The sequence below is a fragment of the Arvicola amphibius genome, chromosome 4 (genome assembly GCF_903992535.2).
Source record: "Arvicola amphibius chromosome 4, mArvAmp1.2, whole genome shotgun sequence".
Lineage (NCBI taxonomy): Eukaryota > Metazoa > Chordata > Mammalia > Rodentia > Cricetidae > Arvicola > Arvicola amphibius.
Window position 1 is genome coordinate 68,918,599 of NC_052050.1, and position 13,886 is coordinate 68,932,484.

The 13,886-nt window shown below is 46.0% G+C and overlaps 1 protein-coding gene and 2 non-coding genes across 3 annotated transcripts; all 3 read right to left on the bottom strand.

Annotated features, from left to right (window-relative positions):
* Nucleotides 1-452: 452 nt before the first annotated feature.
* Cdkn2aipnl (CDKN2A interacting protein N-terminal like) lies at nucleotides 453-8,900 on the bottom strand. Its single transcript, XM_038328432.1, has 3 exons — nucleotides 8,598-8,900; nucleotides 6,378-6,477; nucleotides 453-1,984 (listed from the first exon to the last, which is right to left on the bottom strand). Exons 1-3 carry the CDS (start codon nucleotides 8,834-8,836, stop codon nucleotides 1,973-1,975), a joined length of 351 nt encoding a protein of 116 aa, XP_038184360.1. The 5' UTR covers nucleotides 8,837-8,900; the 3' UTR covers nucleotides 453-1,972.
* Nucleotides 8,901-11,575: 2,675 nt separating this feature from the next.
* LOC119813819 lies at nucleotides 11,576-11,706 on the bottom strand. The gene has a single exon (XR_005285267.1). It is a non-coding gene; the product is annotated as a small nucleolar RNA SNORA70 (small nucleolar RNA).
* A 287-nt stretch (nucleotides 11,707-11,993) lies between these two features.
* Nucleotides 11,994-12,101, bottom strand: LOC119813783. Its single transcript, XR_005285244.1, has one exon. It is a non-coding gene; the product is annotated as a U6 spliceosomal RNA (small nuclear RNA).
* Between the last annotated feature and the right edge of the window lie 1,785 nt (nucleotides 12,102-13,886).

Below are 13,886 nucleotides of genomic sequence, written 5' to 3' on the forward strand. Positions count from 1 at the left end.
AGGAAGGTGCTGTACAATCTCACACATTCTCAAAGCAAGGTTTTGGGAAGAAATATATAAAGAAAAAAATACAGGTTAATTTTATAGGTGAGTCAGCCAACGGGTGGTAAAAAGATGAGAAGGAAGGCAGGCAGCTTAGCTGAGGAAAAGGAGAAAACTCACTACAATCAGAAAATTTAACCTGGGGGCCTGGGGATTTAGCTCAGTGTTGGAACCCTTGCCTAGCATATGAGGTTCTGGGTTTGATCATCAGCACCAAAAACAAAGAAAAGCAAAACAGAGAAGGCTGGAGGGAGGAACAGAGAATGGAAGGCAACAGAACTGAGCCATGCTGACCCCAAAACTTCATGCCTGCAACCAGCTACACTTCCCAAGATTCTGGGTGTCCAGCTACCTCCATGGAAGGAAGTACACTGAAGGGCATGGGAACAAACCACACAACTCAAACTTCATTCAGTGGAAAAGCTGTTTTATTGGGGGTCGAATACAGAAAATAAAATCAACACTCTATGGAAAGTGCATTTTAAAGTGAATTATCACAATTTTTCATCTTGTTTTTAAGCCTCACAGAACTGACAAATGATTAGGATTGAAGAAGGTGAGGCTGAGTTTGAGGAGAGACAAAGCTAAATCAGTGAGCACACAGCTCAGGTCTAACAGTTACTACCTTGCCCAGGCCTCTGTGACTGGCACCCTGGTCTCCAGTGCCTGGAGTTTGTCCAAGGTTTCAGATCAATGATCTTGACTCCTGAGCCATCCTGGTCACTGGGTCTGGAGCCAGGAACCACACAAAGATGTGGCCTTCAGCTCAAGCCACCAAGAATGTTGTCCCACTGCTCTGGGGCTGGACATCACTGGCCCCAGTGTCTGGGTGTCCAATTTCCTGTACTTAGTAGATAAAGCCAAGGCAGACCCCATTGTCTTACTGACCATAATGGGCCTGCCATTGATGAGTCCTGCTTGGCACACTGTTCCACTGCTACCCACAGTTCAGCCATCTTTCATCTAATGGTGAGACTCAATAGAAGGATCTGGAAGGGGGTTTGGAACAGATATATCAGCTGTCAGGGAGAATATCAATACCATCATCTAAGCAAAGCTTGATTGTACTACAATCCAGAGGCAATGTGCAAGGCAGTTCTTCATGTCTGAAAGTCTTCCCGAAACAGAGAAAATAAGCACACGAGCAGCCCGGGAGACCTAGAGAGTCTGGAAATCAGCTAGCTGGCGGGACAAAGCTGTATAAACTTCCAGGAATTTTTATCTAGCTATTTTTTTCTGCCTCTCTATAATACTGGAGACCAAGCCCAGGACCTCAAGCATGCTAAGCAAGCCCTTTCCCACTGAGCTACATCTCTGGCCCTCGGTGAATTCTAAGATGAGACCAGAAGCTTTTGTCTAAGTGTCCTTCCTATGAGCTAGCTCGGCTACTTCAGGCCTGCAACATGATTCCCATTCTTACACACAGACCTGAGAGGCCAGCAGTGGGGGTGCTCCAGTGACACAGTTGGTTAATGCACAGTCCTTTGGTGGCTACTGGCAGCGAGGAACAAGTAGAGAGTGGGTTAGATAGAAATAAGAAGAATCTGGCTTGCCTCAGAAGGACAAAAGTGGGTGGGGGTGGGGCAAAAAACCAGAATTACATTTAAAGGTACTCTGCTAAAAAAAAAATCACTGTCATCATTATACCAACATAAAAGGCATTTCAAACCAAGTTTGGCTTGGACAACGCCGACGAAATTTCGGAGAGTCCGCCATTTAATAAACATACGAATATGCATATGTACTGCACTTCACAGCAACAGCTTCTGGAAGAACGAAGACTTCTTTGAAGCCCTTGTAGACACATCCCTTTCCATTCCAGCTGCTTCTTGCTGCAAACACCAGGAATCTCAAGAGCTGCCATGGTTCACCTCCACCCTGGTCTCCTTTCTAAATCTGTCCCCAGGGGTGGAAATGTGGTAGATCTGCCTTAGCTTTGATGCTGGGGAAAAAAGAGAAGAGAAAGTTACACAGCCATCGAGTCCCATGAATCAAGTTTATTTTCACACATTCAAATAAAGCAGTAATGGAATATTTATGCTCGACCCAGATGGCAAGTGTACTCAGAAATTATTAATATTTTACAACCTAAGAAAATGCAGCTAAACACTGACCACATGATCCACTTGGAAACCAGAACCTTACTTCCCCGACTTGAGGCTTGCTGGCTGTAATGTCCACAATTGAAAGTGACTACGGAGATGCTTGAAATGCTGCTCCTGCCTCCGGCCCTGCTCTCACTGACACTCACGGTTCTAAACCCAGCACGGCCACACTTAGGTAGTAATTGCAGCTCTCCACACTGAGTCAGGGCACTTAGATGTGAAGGTTACATATTTTTGGAGTTCACACGATTAGAAACTGTCAAAGTGAGTCTGCAAACAGTGGTGACCTGGAGCCCGCAGATTCCTTCCGGGTGCTCTCTAGCACCTGTGGTAAATTTAAACTTAGCTTTAGAAAATTTTCAAGGAGGGTGTGAAGAAACCACTGACTGTCACCCTGGGTCTGAATGGATTCCCTTAACACTGAGCATGTGAGTGAATCAACAAAGTCTTTTTAGTAATCAGAGATTTCAAGGTATGACCTACTTTCTAGCTAAAAATCCTCAGCAAAGATAAAATACCAATCCTTCTCCTCTCAGGAGAATGCAGTGTGACCCAGGTAACTACCTGCAGTGCAGGGGAGACATCCCGAGCCATCTCACTCAGGTTCTCTTTTTAAAAATTATTTAGTTCATGTATATAGACAGGTGTTGCATGTCTGTGCAACAGTGTATGCCTGGTGCCCGAGGAGGTGCCAGGAGGAGTTAGAGCCTCTGGGATTAGGGTTCCAGAAGACTATGAACCACCATGCAGGTCCTGGGAATTGAACCAGGATCCTCTGGAGGAGTTACCAGGGCTCTTATCCACTGAGCCATCTCTCCAGCCCCTTGCTCAGATTTTCAACTGGACAGACCCAGACTACTTCTAGCTTTTCTTCTTTCTCCCTCTCCCTGAACAGGATCTACATAGCCCAGGCTTGTCTCCAACTGGCTCTGTAGCCAAGGATGACCTTGAGCCCCTGACCTTCTTGCCTCTACCTCCTGAGTGTTAGGATTAAAGGTGTAGATGCCCATGTGATTACAGCTTTCGTGAAAACATGGCCTCAGAGCTGGCTGCGACTGAGCACAGAGCACAGAAGAACCTCATGACATGTAGGCACACCTGCTTTTCAGACTTCACATTGCTACCTGTGATCACTTTCACACAACTGTCTTTCCTCGTGGGAAGAATCAAATTACGATATTAACAATGTCTGTGCACCAACAATGACAGCATCTTTGTCAATCATTCTAGGTTTGTTTAGTTCTTTTTGAGGCCGGGTCTCTCTATGTAGCTCTAGCTGACCTGGAACTAGATATGTAGACCAGTCACACTTCAAACTCTGAGACATCTGCCTGCCTCTGCCTCCAGAGTGACGGAATTAAAGGCCTGATGATTCGGGGGCAGGGGTTGCAGGTGATTAGACAGCCAAGGCGTTTGCACAGAATCCTAGTGCTAAGCGCCCCTCTTCCAGAAAAGAGCGCACATTCCAACTGTGGAGCACCCCACCTACCAGACTCATTCCTCAGAATAAAAAGAGAGTTGGACAGGCAGAGATTCACCTGGCCAAAAGCTGCAGGAGGGTAAAATGTATTTTTAAAACTTTACTCCAGAGAGTTTATGTCCAAGTCATCATCACTGTCTGGCCTCGAGGTGCCAACGATGCTGAGTGATTCATTTCCACATGCCAGCTAACTCTAAAACCCAACTAAACTCTAATTTTAGAGGATCAATTCTGGCTGGCACAATGACAGGGCTTTTAGATGACTGGCCTACTACTCTTCAGCTTTATCTGACATGAAAAGAAGGACACACTACTTGGAAGACCCCGGGGCACTCTACAGAGGACTCAGAGATGGTTTTCAATGCATGCAAACCAGTCACAGCTGCTGGATGACTTATCTACAGAAATTTTCATTTTGCTGGGGTTCCTAGAGTACCAAACCTAGGCAAGCACTCTGCCACTGAGCCACATCCCCAACCTCCAGGAGGAGTCTCTTGTTTAGTTTACACTGCTATTATTTATTTCCATAAGAGTGTTCATGTATGTGTGCAGGCCACAGCACATGATTGGAGGTTAGCAGACAACTTTCAGGAGGTCAGGTTGTTCCTTCCACCATGTGGGTGCCAGGTACTAAATTCAGGTCACCAGGCTTGCCAGCAAACACCTTTTTCTGCTGAGTCACCTCACAGGCCCAAGACTGACATCTGTGACTTAGGGCAGAAGACAAAAGTGAAAGAATTTCCACTTTGTGTCCACATACTGTCTCCTTCAAAGCCCTGGAGCGTCAAGTATGTTTGAACAAATATGGCTTTCACGTGTGAACATGAATCCACCCTTTCCCCATTATTTGTATCAACATGATGTTGACTTGTTCTGTAATGGGGCTCACAGGCTCCAGACAGATACTTGAGCCGCCTCTGGTAAACCCGGGAACACAGTGGCGTGGGCTCACACTGGCTAGGTCATCATGTCCCTCTGCACTAAGCTAAGAATAAGGAGCATGTGATGGAAGCCCTGCATAAGATCAAGTTCAAGTCCACTAGTTGCCAAAAACCCCATATTACTTCACAGAAGTGGGGCTTTACCAAGTTTAATGCAAGTAAATCTGAAGATCCGGTGGCTGAAAGGAAGGTCATCACCCAAGTCTGCGGTACAGCAGGCCTGCATCTTGGCTCCTACATGGCTATACTATCTTCTGTATCATGCTTAGCAATAAATCTTACACTATACCCAAATGAATAATTTGAAATTGTATATAAAAGGCCTAGATAGGGGCTGGAGAGATGGCTCAGTGATTAAGAGCATTGCCTGCTCTTCCAAAGGTCCTGAGTTCAATTCCCGGCAACCACATGGTGGCTCACAACCATCTGTAATGAGGTCTCGTGTCCTCTTCTGGCCTGCAGACATACACACAGACAGAATATTATTAATTTAATTAATAAATTACTTTAAAAAAACTTTAAAAAAAAGGCCTAGATAGATATCAAAGGGACTTTAGGAAACAAGGGAGCAATTCTGCCTGAAGAGACCAGGACAGGTGTGGGAAGAATCAATGTCCTGGGGCAGACAGCCCCAATCTCCAAAGTTCCTTCTGCCTCTCCCTGGCCCCAGGAATCCAGGATCCAGACTTCAGACTCTAGGACAAAGCTCGCTGTGGACAAGGCCACAGCCCTAAGACTAAGCCCTGAGGACTAGAGCACAGCTGTGCTGTCTGGACATTACCCTACCACATTCCTCATCGGCAAGTCGGACAGTCCACACAAGCCTGGTCCAGCCCTGACCTGCTGAAGCAGAGATCCTCGATGAATTAGTCTACAATGAAGTACTTCTTACTTTAGCACTCTAAGCAAGATATTTAAAAAAAAAAAAAGCAAAATAGGCCAAATCTGAGGACTTAGTCCTATAATCCCAGAGCTAGGGAGGCAGAGGTAGGAGGATCGTATGAAGTTTGCCAACAGCCTGATATGCACATCAAGTTCCAAGCCAGGCAGGGCTGTAGAGTGAGATCCCATCACAAAAATAAATAAATAATAAGCAAGCAAGTAAAACATTTGTTCTTGGGGGCAGAGATCTGGCATCCAGGCCAGCAGGGAGGCAGGGGCAAGATGACTGAAAGCTCACGCCTGCCCAGCTAAAGGGCAAGGTCAGCCTGGGCAGGAGCCTGTGTGAAAAGAGTGTGTACAGCTCAGGGAGAGCTCTTGCCCAGCACACACAAAGCTCTAGGTTCCATTCTCATCAACACGAAAACAATACATGCACGTAAACCTACATCTTACCTATGAGAGAAAACATGTTTGTTTTTCTGAATTCTAGCTTATTTTGTTCTTCACAGCTGAATAGGATTTCCCTGTGTATGTGGATGGCATTTCCATATTCATCCGTCTAGTGATGGATGCGTGGGCTGCTTACTGTGAGCAGCGCTGCAGCAGACACGGGTGTGTGAACTCTGTGCTATGTTCCCTCGCTCCTTCAGAAGCAGGACAGCGGGAGGAATGAGGGTCTTCCTTACTGATGCCCAGTTTATCTAGCATAAAGGACCTGGGTTCAATCCCTGGCACCAAGAGAAAAGTGTTCTAGATAAAGAAGAGATTGAGCCTGTGTGTTACTCCACCAACAACACATGATCTATCACACTGAGCTGTTGTCTACTTATGGAAAGGTTTAGACCAGGTGTGAGGAAATGGGAAACAAGAGTGCGCAAAACAACACAGCACAGTGTCAAAGCTGGGACTGTCACCCCTACTCATTACCTTTTTCATTAATTCACTTCTGGTTATAAACTGTGGCAGGTCCTCCACTTCAATCCCATCAGCCATCTCCATCACCTTGTCCAGAAGGTCTTTACTGTAACTGCACAATAAAAAGCAGTAAGGTAAAGACCTGGGAAGACGCACTGTCTTTAGGGGCTGATAACAGAGTGTAGGTTCTTAGACTGTAAACGCAACTCCTAGACTACAGAACTGTCTTACATTAGTTAGATCACACTACAGCGTCTGAAGTTTAAGCAATGCTCCTATCAGCTTTCTCAGTACCTGGGACTCCAGATACACACCATGATCTGCAAGGTGCTGGTTTGATACTTCAGGGGAAACTACAGTGTTCAGCACATGGTCAACAAGTAGCTCTCCCCGCCTGTGGGTACAGAACGAGGCCCGAAGACTGCCAAGATGGCAGATATTCGAAGAATTACAAACACAGGGACTGGAGGGATGGCTCAGCAGAGGAGTTGGGTTCAGTTCCTACATGGCTATAATTTCCGTTCTCAGGGATCTGATGCCCTCTTCTGGCGTCTGAGGATACTCAGTACATATCTATACACATAAAGATTTTTTTAATTACAAAAACAGGAGCAGTTAAGAGCACTTGCTGCTCTTCCAGAGGATCCATCCATTTTGATTCCCAGCAACCACATGCTGGCTCACAACCATCTGCAACTCCAGTTCCTCGGAATCCAGTGCCCTCCTGGTCTCCATTGTCATCAGGTTATTCACATGGGGCAGACATATGTGTGGACAAAACACACATCCATATAAAATTGAAAATAGCTGTAAATAAATAAAATTAGAATAACAGAGCATCATACATCTGGTGGTAGTAAACTTTTTTCTTTTTTTTTTTTCTTTTTTTGAGACAGGGTTTTTCTGTAGCTTTGGAGCCCGTTCTGTAACTAGCTCTGTAGACCAGGCTGGTCTCGAACTCACAGAGATCCGCCTGCCCCTGCCTCCCAAGTGCTGGGATTAAAGGCGAGCACCACCACCGCCCGCCAAAAACTTATTTTTAAAACACACAGAGTATCGGTCTAATGAAAATAACACCATTCGTTCCTTTGTTCAGCTCAGTTATTTGTCTGAACTTGGCTCCTGTAAACTATGATTTCAGAGGGCACCTTACAAGGCAAAGGGAGGGTGGGCATACGTGGGTGGTGCATGTCGGGCACAGCTTCCCCACATCTCGTTCTAACAAATATCTGAAACCAAGTACCTTCAGGGCTGGAGGTACTCAGAGGTAGAGTACTTATTTGGTGCAAGGGCCTGGGCTTCATCCCTAGCACAAAACCCAAAAAGTAAACCAAGTGGTTTGTCCTGGAGGGGCCATGTGACCAGCTAGAGGATACAAAAATCAGGTCTGAGTCAGGCGGTCCTATTTTAACACAACTTAAAGAAACTCTAGAAGCCTTTATAAGAGCTTGGAGATGCACGTATAATTTCAGTATGTGGAGTTTCAGGACTATCTAGGCTATATAATAAACTGAAGGTCAGCCTCAGTTAAAAGGACGATTGCCTTGAAAAGTTTTTTAAAAATGAAAATTAAATAAAAACAAAACCATAAAGGAGTGCAAAAACCTACTGCTTTTTCCCCCGGTGGACTAAAGAGAATGCCTTGGCAGGAATCTCTGGCCCTCGCTCTTGGCCTCCTGATGTGATCGCAAAGGTCCTGGGGTCTTTGGGACAGCAATAAGAAAGTATCATTCCTTTCTTAAGAAGGAAAGCAGAGAGGAAAATGAAGAGGCAAAGATTACATCCTGTCTTAGCGATGAAATCCACCAGCCAGCGGTGCGATATATCACATCCTCTTGCTAGTGTCTTCATCTAGAGGGGGAGGAGGAAGTCTCAGCTTCGGTCTGCACTTTTGCCATGTGGGTGACAGGAACTAATGGACTTCAAACACACTCTGCAAAGGCAATCTTCCGGGATAATAAAAAGTAATAAAAAATGAGCCCAGCAATCCAGCCGTCCTCGAGCCCACCTGCATAGCACTCCCCACCATTTAACTGCTGCAGTCATCACAACCACCCAGTCACCAGAAGAGAGCGAGGCTCAGAGAAGAGCTAGGTCTTCCCCGAGGGGTTGCTAAGACGGGAAGCAGCCAAGGCCTGTAGGAGGCTGGGCCGGGTTCAGCGTGGGGCGGGTTATGGCCAAACTGGGGTCGGCAGATGGGGACGGGGACAGCCGGCCGGCAGGGGTCCGCACCTGCAGCCCAGAAAGAGGTGGTTGGCCCAGACCATGGAGAGGGACAGCAGCTGGTCCAGACGGCCACCGCCGTCGGGTGGGTCTCGGTAGTCAGGCAGGTGGCGCAGGATGAACTCCATGCGCGCTTTCCATTGCTTCTCGCTCTCCGAGTAGGAGCGGAACTGCTCGGCGAAGTCGGCCGCCTGCCGCACCCCGGAAACTAGCTTCTCCACTGACGCGGCGGCCTCGCCACCCACCATGGCTCCCGCAGCCGCCACCACGGAAGATCGCACTAGCCCGCCGCCTTCCCGACACGCCCCGCGCCGCCGCTGCCGCCGCTGCGCGGCTAGAGCGGCCTCGGCCGAGCTTTACTGCTCCGGAGGTCTGACTTGGAGCGCCCTCGAGGGGCACGGAGGCCTAGTGTGACCCAGGGCTGCAAGGGCCGCTACGGACAACTGCTGGGGAAACTGAGGACCACAAGCACCGAGGCGGCAGCTGAGTGCCCCCTGGGGCTCTGCAGTGCTCCTTTTGCCCTAGAGTGTTTTCCCAAGGCAACTCTATCCTCAGCCACAGCTGAGGCTTGCCCTTCATTCTACGGATTTCCCTGGGGAGTGATGGCCTCTCTTTTATGAATCCACTGTGGTCTCAGGCTGTGCCCTACCTTCCTGCAGAGCCATCCACCCAATGAGTGGATGCTTCGGTGCCCAGGATGTCCCTCTGTAAAGGTCTTTGTGAGGGAGATAGATGGTAAATGGGACGTTGGCAAATCATAAAAGAAGTCAGATTGCCACAAACCTGAAGAAACAAGGGACTGCTCCAGTCTTGGAGGTATGGAAATGGTGGAGACCTGAAGAACACTGAATTCAATCTCATGGGGAAGGAGAAAACCAACTCCTGAAAATTGTCCTTTGACCACCACATGAAAGCTGTGGTATGTGGGTGTCTATACACCACACACGTGCGCGCACACACACTCACACAAACACGGGGTGGGGGAGAAAGAGAGAGAGAATAAAGAGAAGAGAAAAGAAGAGAAGAGAGATAGAAGATAGACAGAATAAACAAATAAATGTGAAAATATAAAATGTGCGGTTGGGTACAAAGGAAAGCCGAGAATCAAGGGTCTCAAGCTGCAGGGAAGGTCTTAATTGGTGAATGGGCCCCAGGGTAAGAGTTCATTATCTAATATTTCTATTACAGATGCTCCCCCTCCACCAGGGTCTTATAGTTCAGGCTAGGCTACAACTCTCCTCCCTTCTGCAGTTTCTGTTTCAGTGTTAGGACCCCAGCAAGTAGAAGTGTCATCTAGTACACAGTACACGAATGCCAGGGTAGCGTAAGGACCAGTACCATGCTGGGTGACATCCCATTCATCTCAGGAAGGCATGCTGCTCACACTCTAGCAGGGAGCACCTGAACCAAACATGAGAACCCAGGGACAGAAACAGTTTCTCCCCAGCCATCAGGGATCCAGTGATACCAGCAACCAAAGCTGAGTTCCCACGGAACAGGTGACATGCCTGACAAGCCTATTGCAGTGGCGGATTCCCAGGCCAACCCTGGATACTCAGAGTCAAGGTTCTAGGAAATTCTGATTCTAACTTCAGCAAACCAGACTTTGAAAACATTCAGTGTGCCAGTCATAATGGCAGACACCTTTTGTCCCAGCTTCTCCATGGGTCCAGACAGGAGAATTACCTGAGCCTGAAAGTTTGCAATCATCCTTATCATAGAGAGAGACCCTCATCTCTTAAAAACATTGTTTAGGGTTTGCTGAGCTACATTCTTGGCCCCTTGGTTGGTTGATCCAGAAATTAGGACACAAGGCCTGGAGAGATGGTTCAGCAGTTGAGAGCACTGGCTGCTCTTCTAGAAGACTGGGTTTAGTTCCCAGCACCCAAATGGTGGCTTACAACCATCCACAATTTTTAACAGCTGTCTGTAACTCCAGTTCCAGGGGACTCAGCACCCTCACCCAGACATATGTGCGGGACAAAAAAAAATCAAAGTCTATAAAATAAAAAAAAAATCCTTATGCCTCAGGCTCCCCAGTGCTAATATTTTAAGTGTGCTCCTCCATGCTACTGAGTTTTGATATAAATTTTAGCATCTATTTGTTGACTTCTAGAAAAACAGTCTATTAGTATTTCATGTGGGATTGTGTTAAATATACAGATCAATTTGAGGAGAATTAACATTTTATCAATATTAAATCTTCTAATTTCAAACATGGTAATAATGTATCTCTCCATTTATTTAGGCTTTGTATGTGTGTAGTTTGTTTTGCTGTTATTTTATTTAGTGAGTTTTTCAGATGAGGCTCTCTTTCTGTAGCCCAGGGTGTCCTAGAAATCTCAACCTTCTTGCCTTAGCTTCCTAAATGTTGTGTGACTGTTGTGGTGTGTGTGTGGGGGGGGGTGCGCACGTGTACACACGTGCGCGCTCATGGGCACTTTTAAAGGCAGGGTCTTATGTAGTCTTGAACTCCCTTTGTAGCTGAGGCTAGTTTTGAAATACTGATCCTTCTGCCTCCACTTACCAAGTACTAGGGTTGCAGGCATGAGTCACTACATCTGGCTTTATGGTTGGTTGGTTTGTCTGTTTTGAATGTGAGAGCTATTAGCAAACATGATTGGCAGAATATAGAACTCAGCACAGAGGTAGCCCTCAGGAGTTCAGGGCCACCACTAGTCCAGGGGATCACATATAGGCATGTATTTAGCCCCACAGACATCAGGGATGTGCTGCTTCACAGCTGCTATGTCTTCATATTTATATGCATTAAACTGGGTGAAGCCCTACTTCTCTGAGATGTGGATCTTCTGGTGGCCAGGGAACTTGAACCTGGCCTTTCCCAGAGCCTCAAACACATGTTCCTTACCCTGAAGCTTAAGCAGATGACCTGATGACCTGGCTTGTGTGAAACTGACCCCTGTATCAGGTCTGGAGCGTAGAGTAGGAACAACATGAGCTCAGAGACGTGCGTATCCACCAGAAAACTCTATCTCAAAGGCCCTCGGGGCAACCCAAACAAGGTCCAGGCTGCACACTCCCAAGCAGGCTGCTGCTTGCAACCATTGCACATAGGGCCCCATGAGGAGAAGAATCTAGTCGGCTCAGTGGGCTGCAGAGGGAGTGTATTGTTATGTCCCATGAGCCATTAAACATACACACCCATTCCCATTTTGTTTGTTATTCCATATATATCTTTTACACCATCTGGTTCATTGTCTTTTTTATTATTCAGAACATCTATTTACTCACTGGAAATGATCAAAGTAGGAAAAGCAGGAACGCATCTTTTCCTTACACCATCTTCTTAAGTTCCAGTACATCAACGAACAAAGTAGGCTTAACATGTCATTTGATATAGTTCAGCATTATCAGGTTTGAAAGAAGCACCCTTAGTAACAAGTCAAAAATATGGAACGCTTCACAAATTTGCATGTCACTCTTGCACAGGGGCCATGCTAATCATCTTCGTAATTGTTCCAATTTTAGCAAGTGTGCTGCCCAAGCCAACACAAGGTTTCATCTGCTTCTGTCTTCTGTCTTCTTCTTTTCTTCTTCTTCTTCTTCTTCTTCTTCTTCTTCTTCTTCTTCTTCTTCTTCTTCTTCTTCTTCTTCTTCTTCTTCTTCTTTTTGAGGGTTTCTTTGTGTAGCCTTGACTGTCCTTGAAATTGCTCTGTAGATCAAACTGGCCTCAAATTCACAGAGATCCACCTGCCTCTCAAGTCCTGGGATTAAAGGCATATATCATCACCACCCAGCTGGTTTTGTCTTATTTATACTTGAAATTTAATATGCAAGCATCCTTTTAATGACAACACTCACGAGGTGCAGGCAGATGGATCTCTGTGAGTTCAAGGCCAGCCTGATCTACACATGAAGTTCTAAGCCAGAAAGGGGTTTCTCGTAAGATCCTGTCTCAGAAACAAAATATAATAACTCCTACTTCCTTTACTTACTTAAATTTAATTTTTATTTTAAGACAGGATCTTATGTAGCCCAAGTTAACCCCTAACACACTGTATAGTCAAGGATGACCTTGAACTTTTGATCCTGGTACCTCTACTTCCCAAGAGCTGGGGGTTCAGATAAGTACCACCACATTTGATTATGTAGTCTTCCACCGAATTTTAGGCTTCACCAGCCTTGTGTTTGTGGTTTTGTTTTGTTTTGTTTTTTAATTTTTTAAAATATTTATTTATTTACTTATTATGTATAAGTATAAAATATTCTGTCTGAAGACCAGAAGAGGGCACCAGACCTCATTACAGATGGTTATGAGCCACCATGTGGTTGCTGGGAATTGAACTCAGGACCTTTGGAAGAGCAGGCAATGCTCTTAACCGCTGAGCCATCTCTCCAGCCACCTGTGGTTTTGTTTTTTAGTGTTTCTTTTTTCCTTCTCATACTCCTTCTCTTTTTCATCTTCCTCTTTCTCCCAAGATTATCTCCTGAAATAGTCTCACCAGCTCTTTGGGTTGCAAGCATGAAAACCCTGACCCGATGCTAGGAGACACTAGCTAGGAAGCTCATCTTCCTCTCTCAGTCAAACTGTTTATTGTTGGTTTTGCCATTTGGTGGCCTTTTGCACACACGCTTCTTCAGAAAACAAAGTTTTGAACTTCAGCTTTTTTCTTTAATTTTTAAAAATTTTGTAGCTGGGCGGTGGTGTCAGACACCTATAATCTCAGGACTTGGGAGGCAGAGGCAGGCAGATCTCTGTGAGTTTGAGGCCAGCCTGGGCTACAAGAGCTAGTTCCAGGACAGCTAGGGCTGTAACACAGAGAAACCCTGTCTTAAAAAAACCAAAATAAAATAAAAATAAAATTTTGTTGTGTTTGGGTGTTTGCCTGTATGCATGTCTGTGTAGCAGGTGCATGCCTCAGGCAAAAGAGGGTGTCAGATCCCCTGAAACTGAAGTGAGAGACGGTTTTGAGCTGTTATATGGGTACTGGGAATTGAACCTGGGTTCTCTGTAGAAACAATTGCTCTTAATTGCTGAGCCACCTTTTCAGACCACACGTCAATTTTTTTTTAAAGATTTATTTATTTATTATATGTACAATATTCTCAGTATTCTGTCTGCAGGCCAGAAGAGGGCACCAGATCTCATTACAGATGGTTGTGAGCCACCATGTGGTTGCTGGGAATTGAACTCAGGACCTTTAGAAGAGCAGGCAGTGCTCTTAACCACTGAGCCATCTCTCCAGCCTCAATTTTTTTTTTTTAAAGATTCGTTGCTGAGCCAGGCGGTGGTGGCGCACGCCTTTAATCCCAGCACTCGGGAGACAGAGGTAGGCA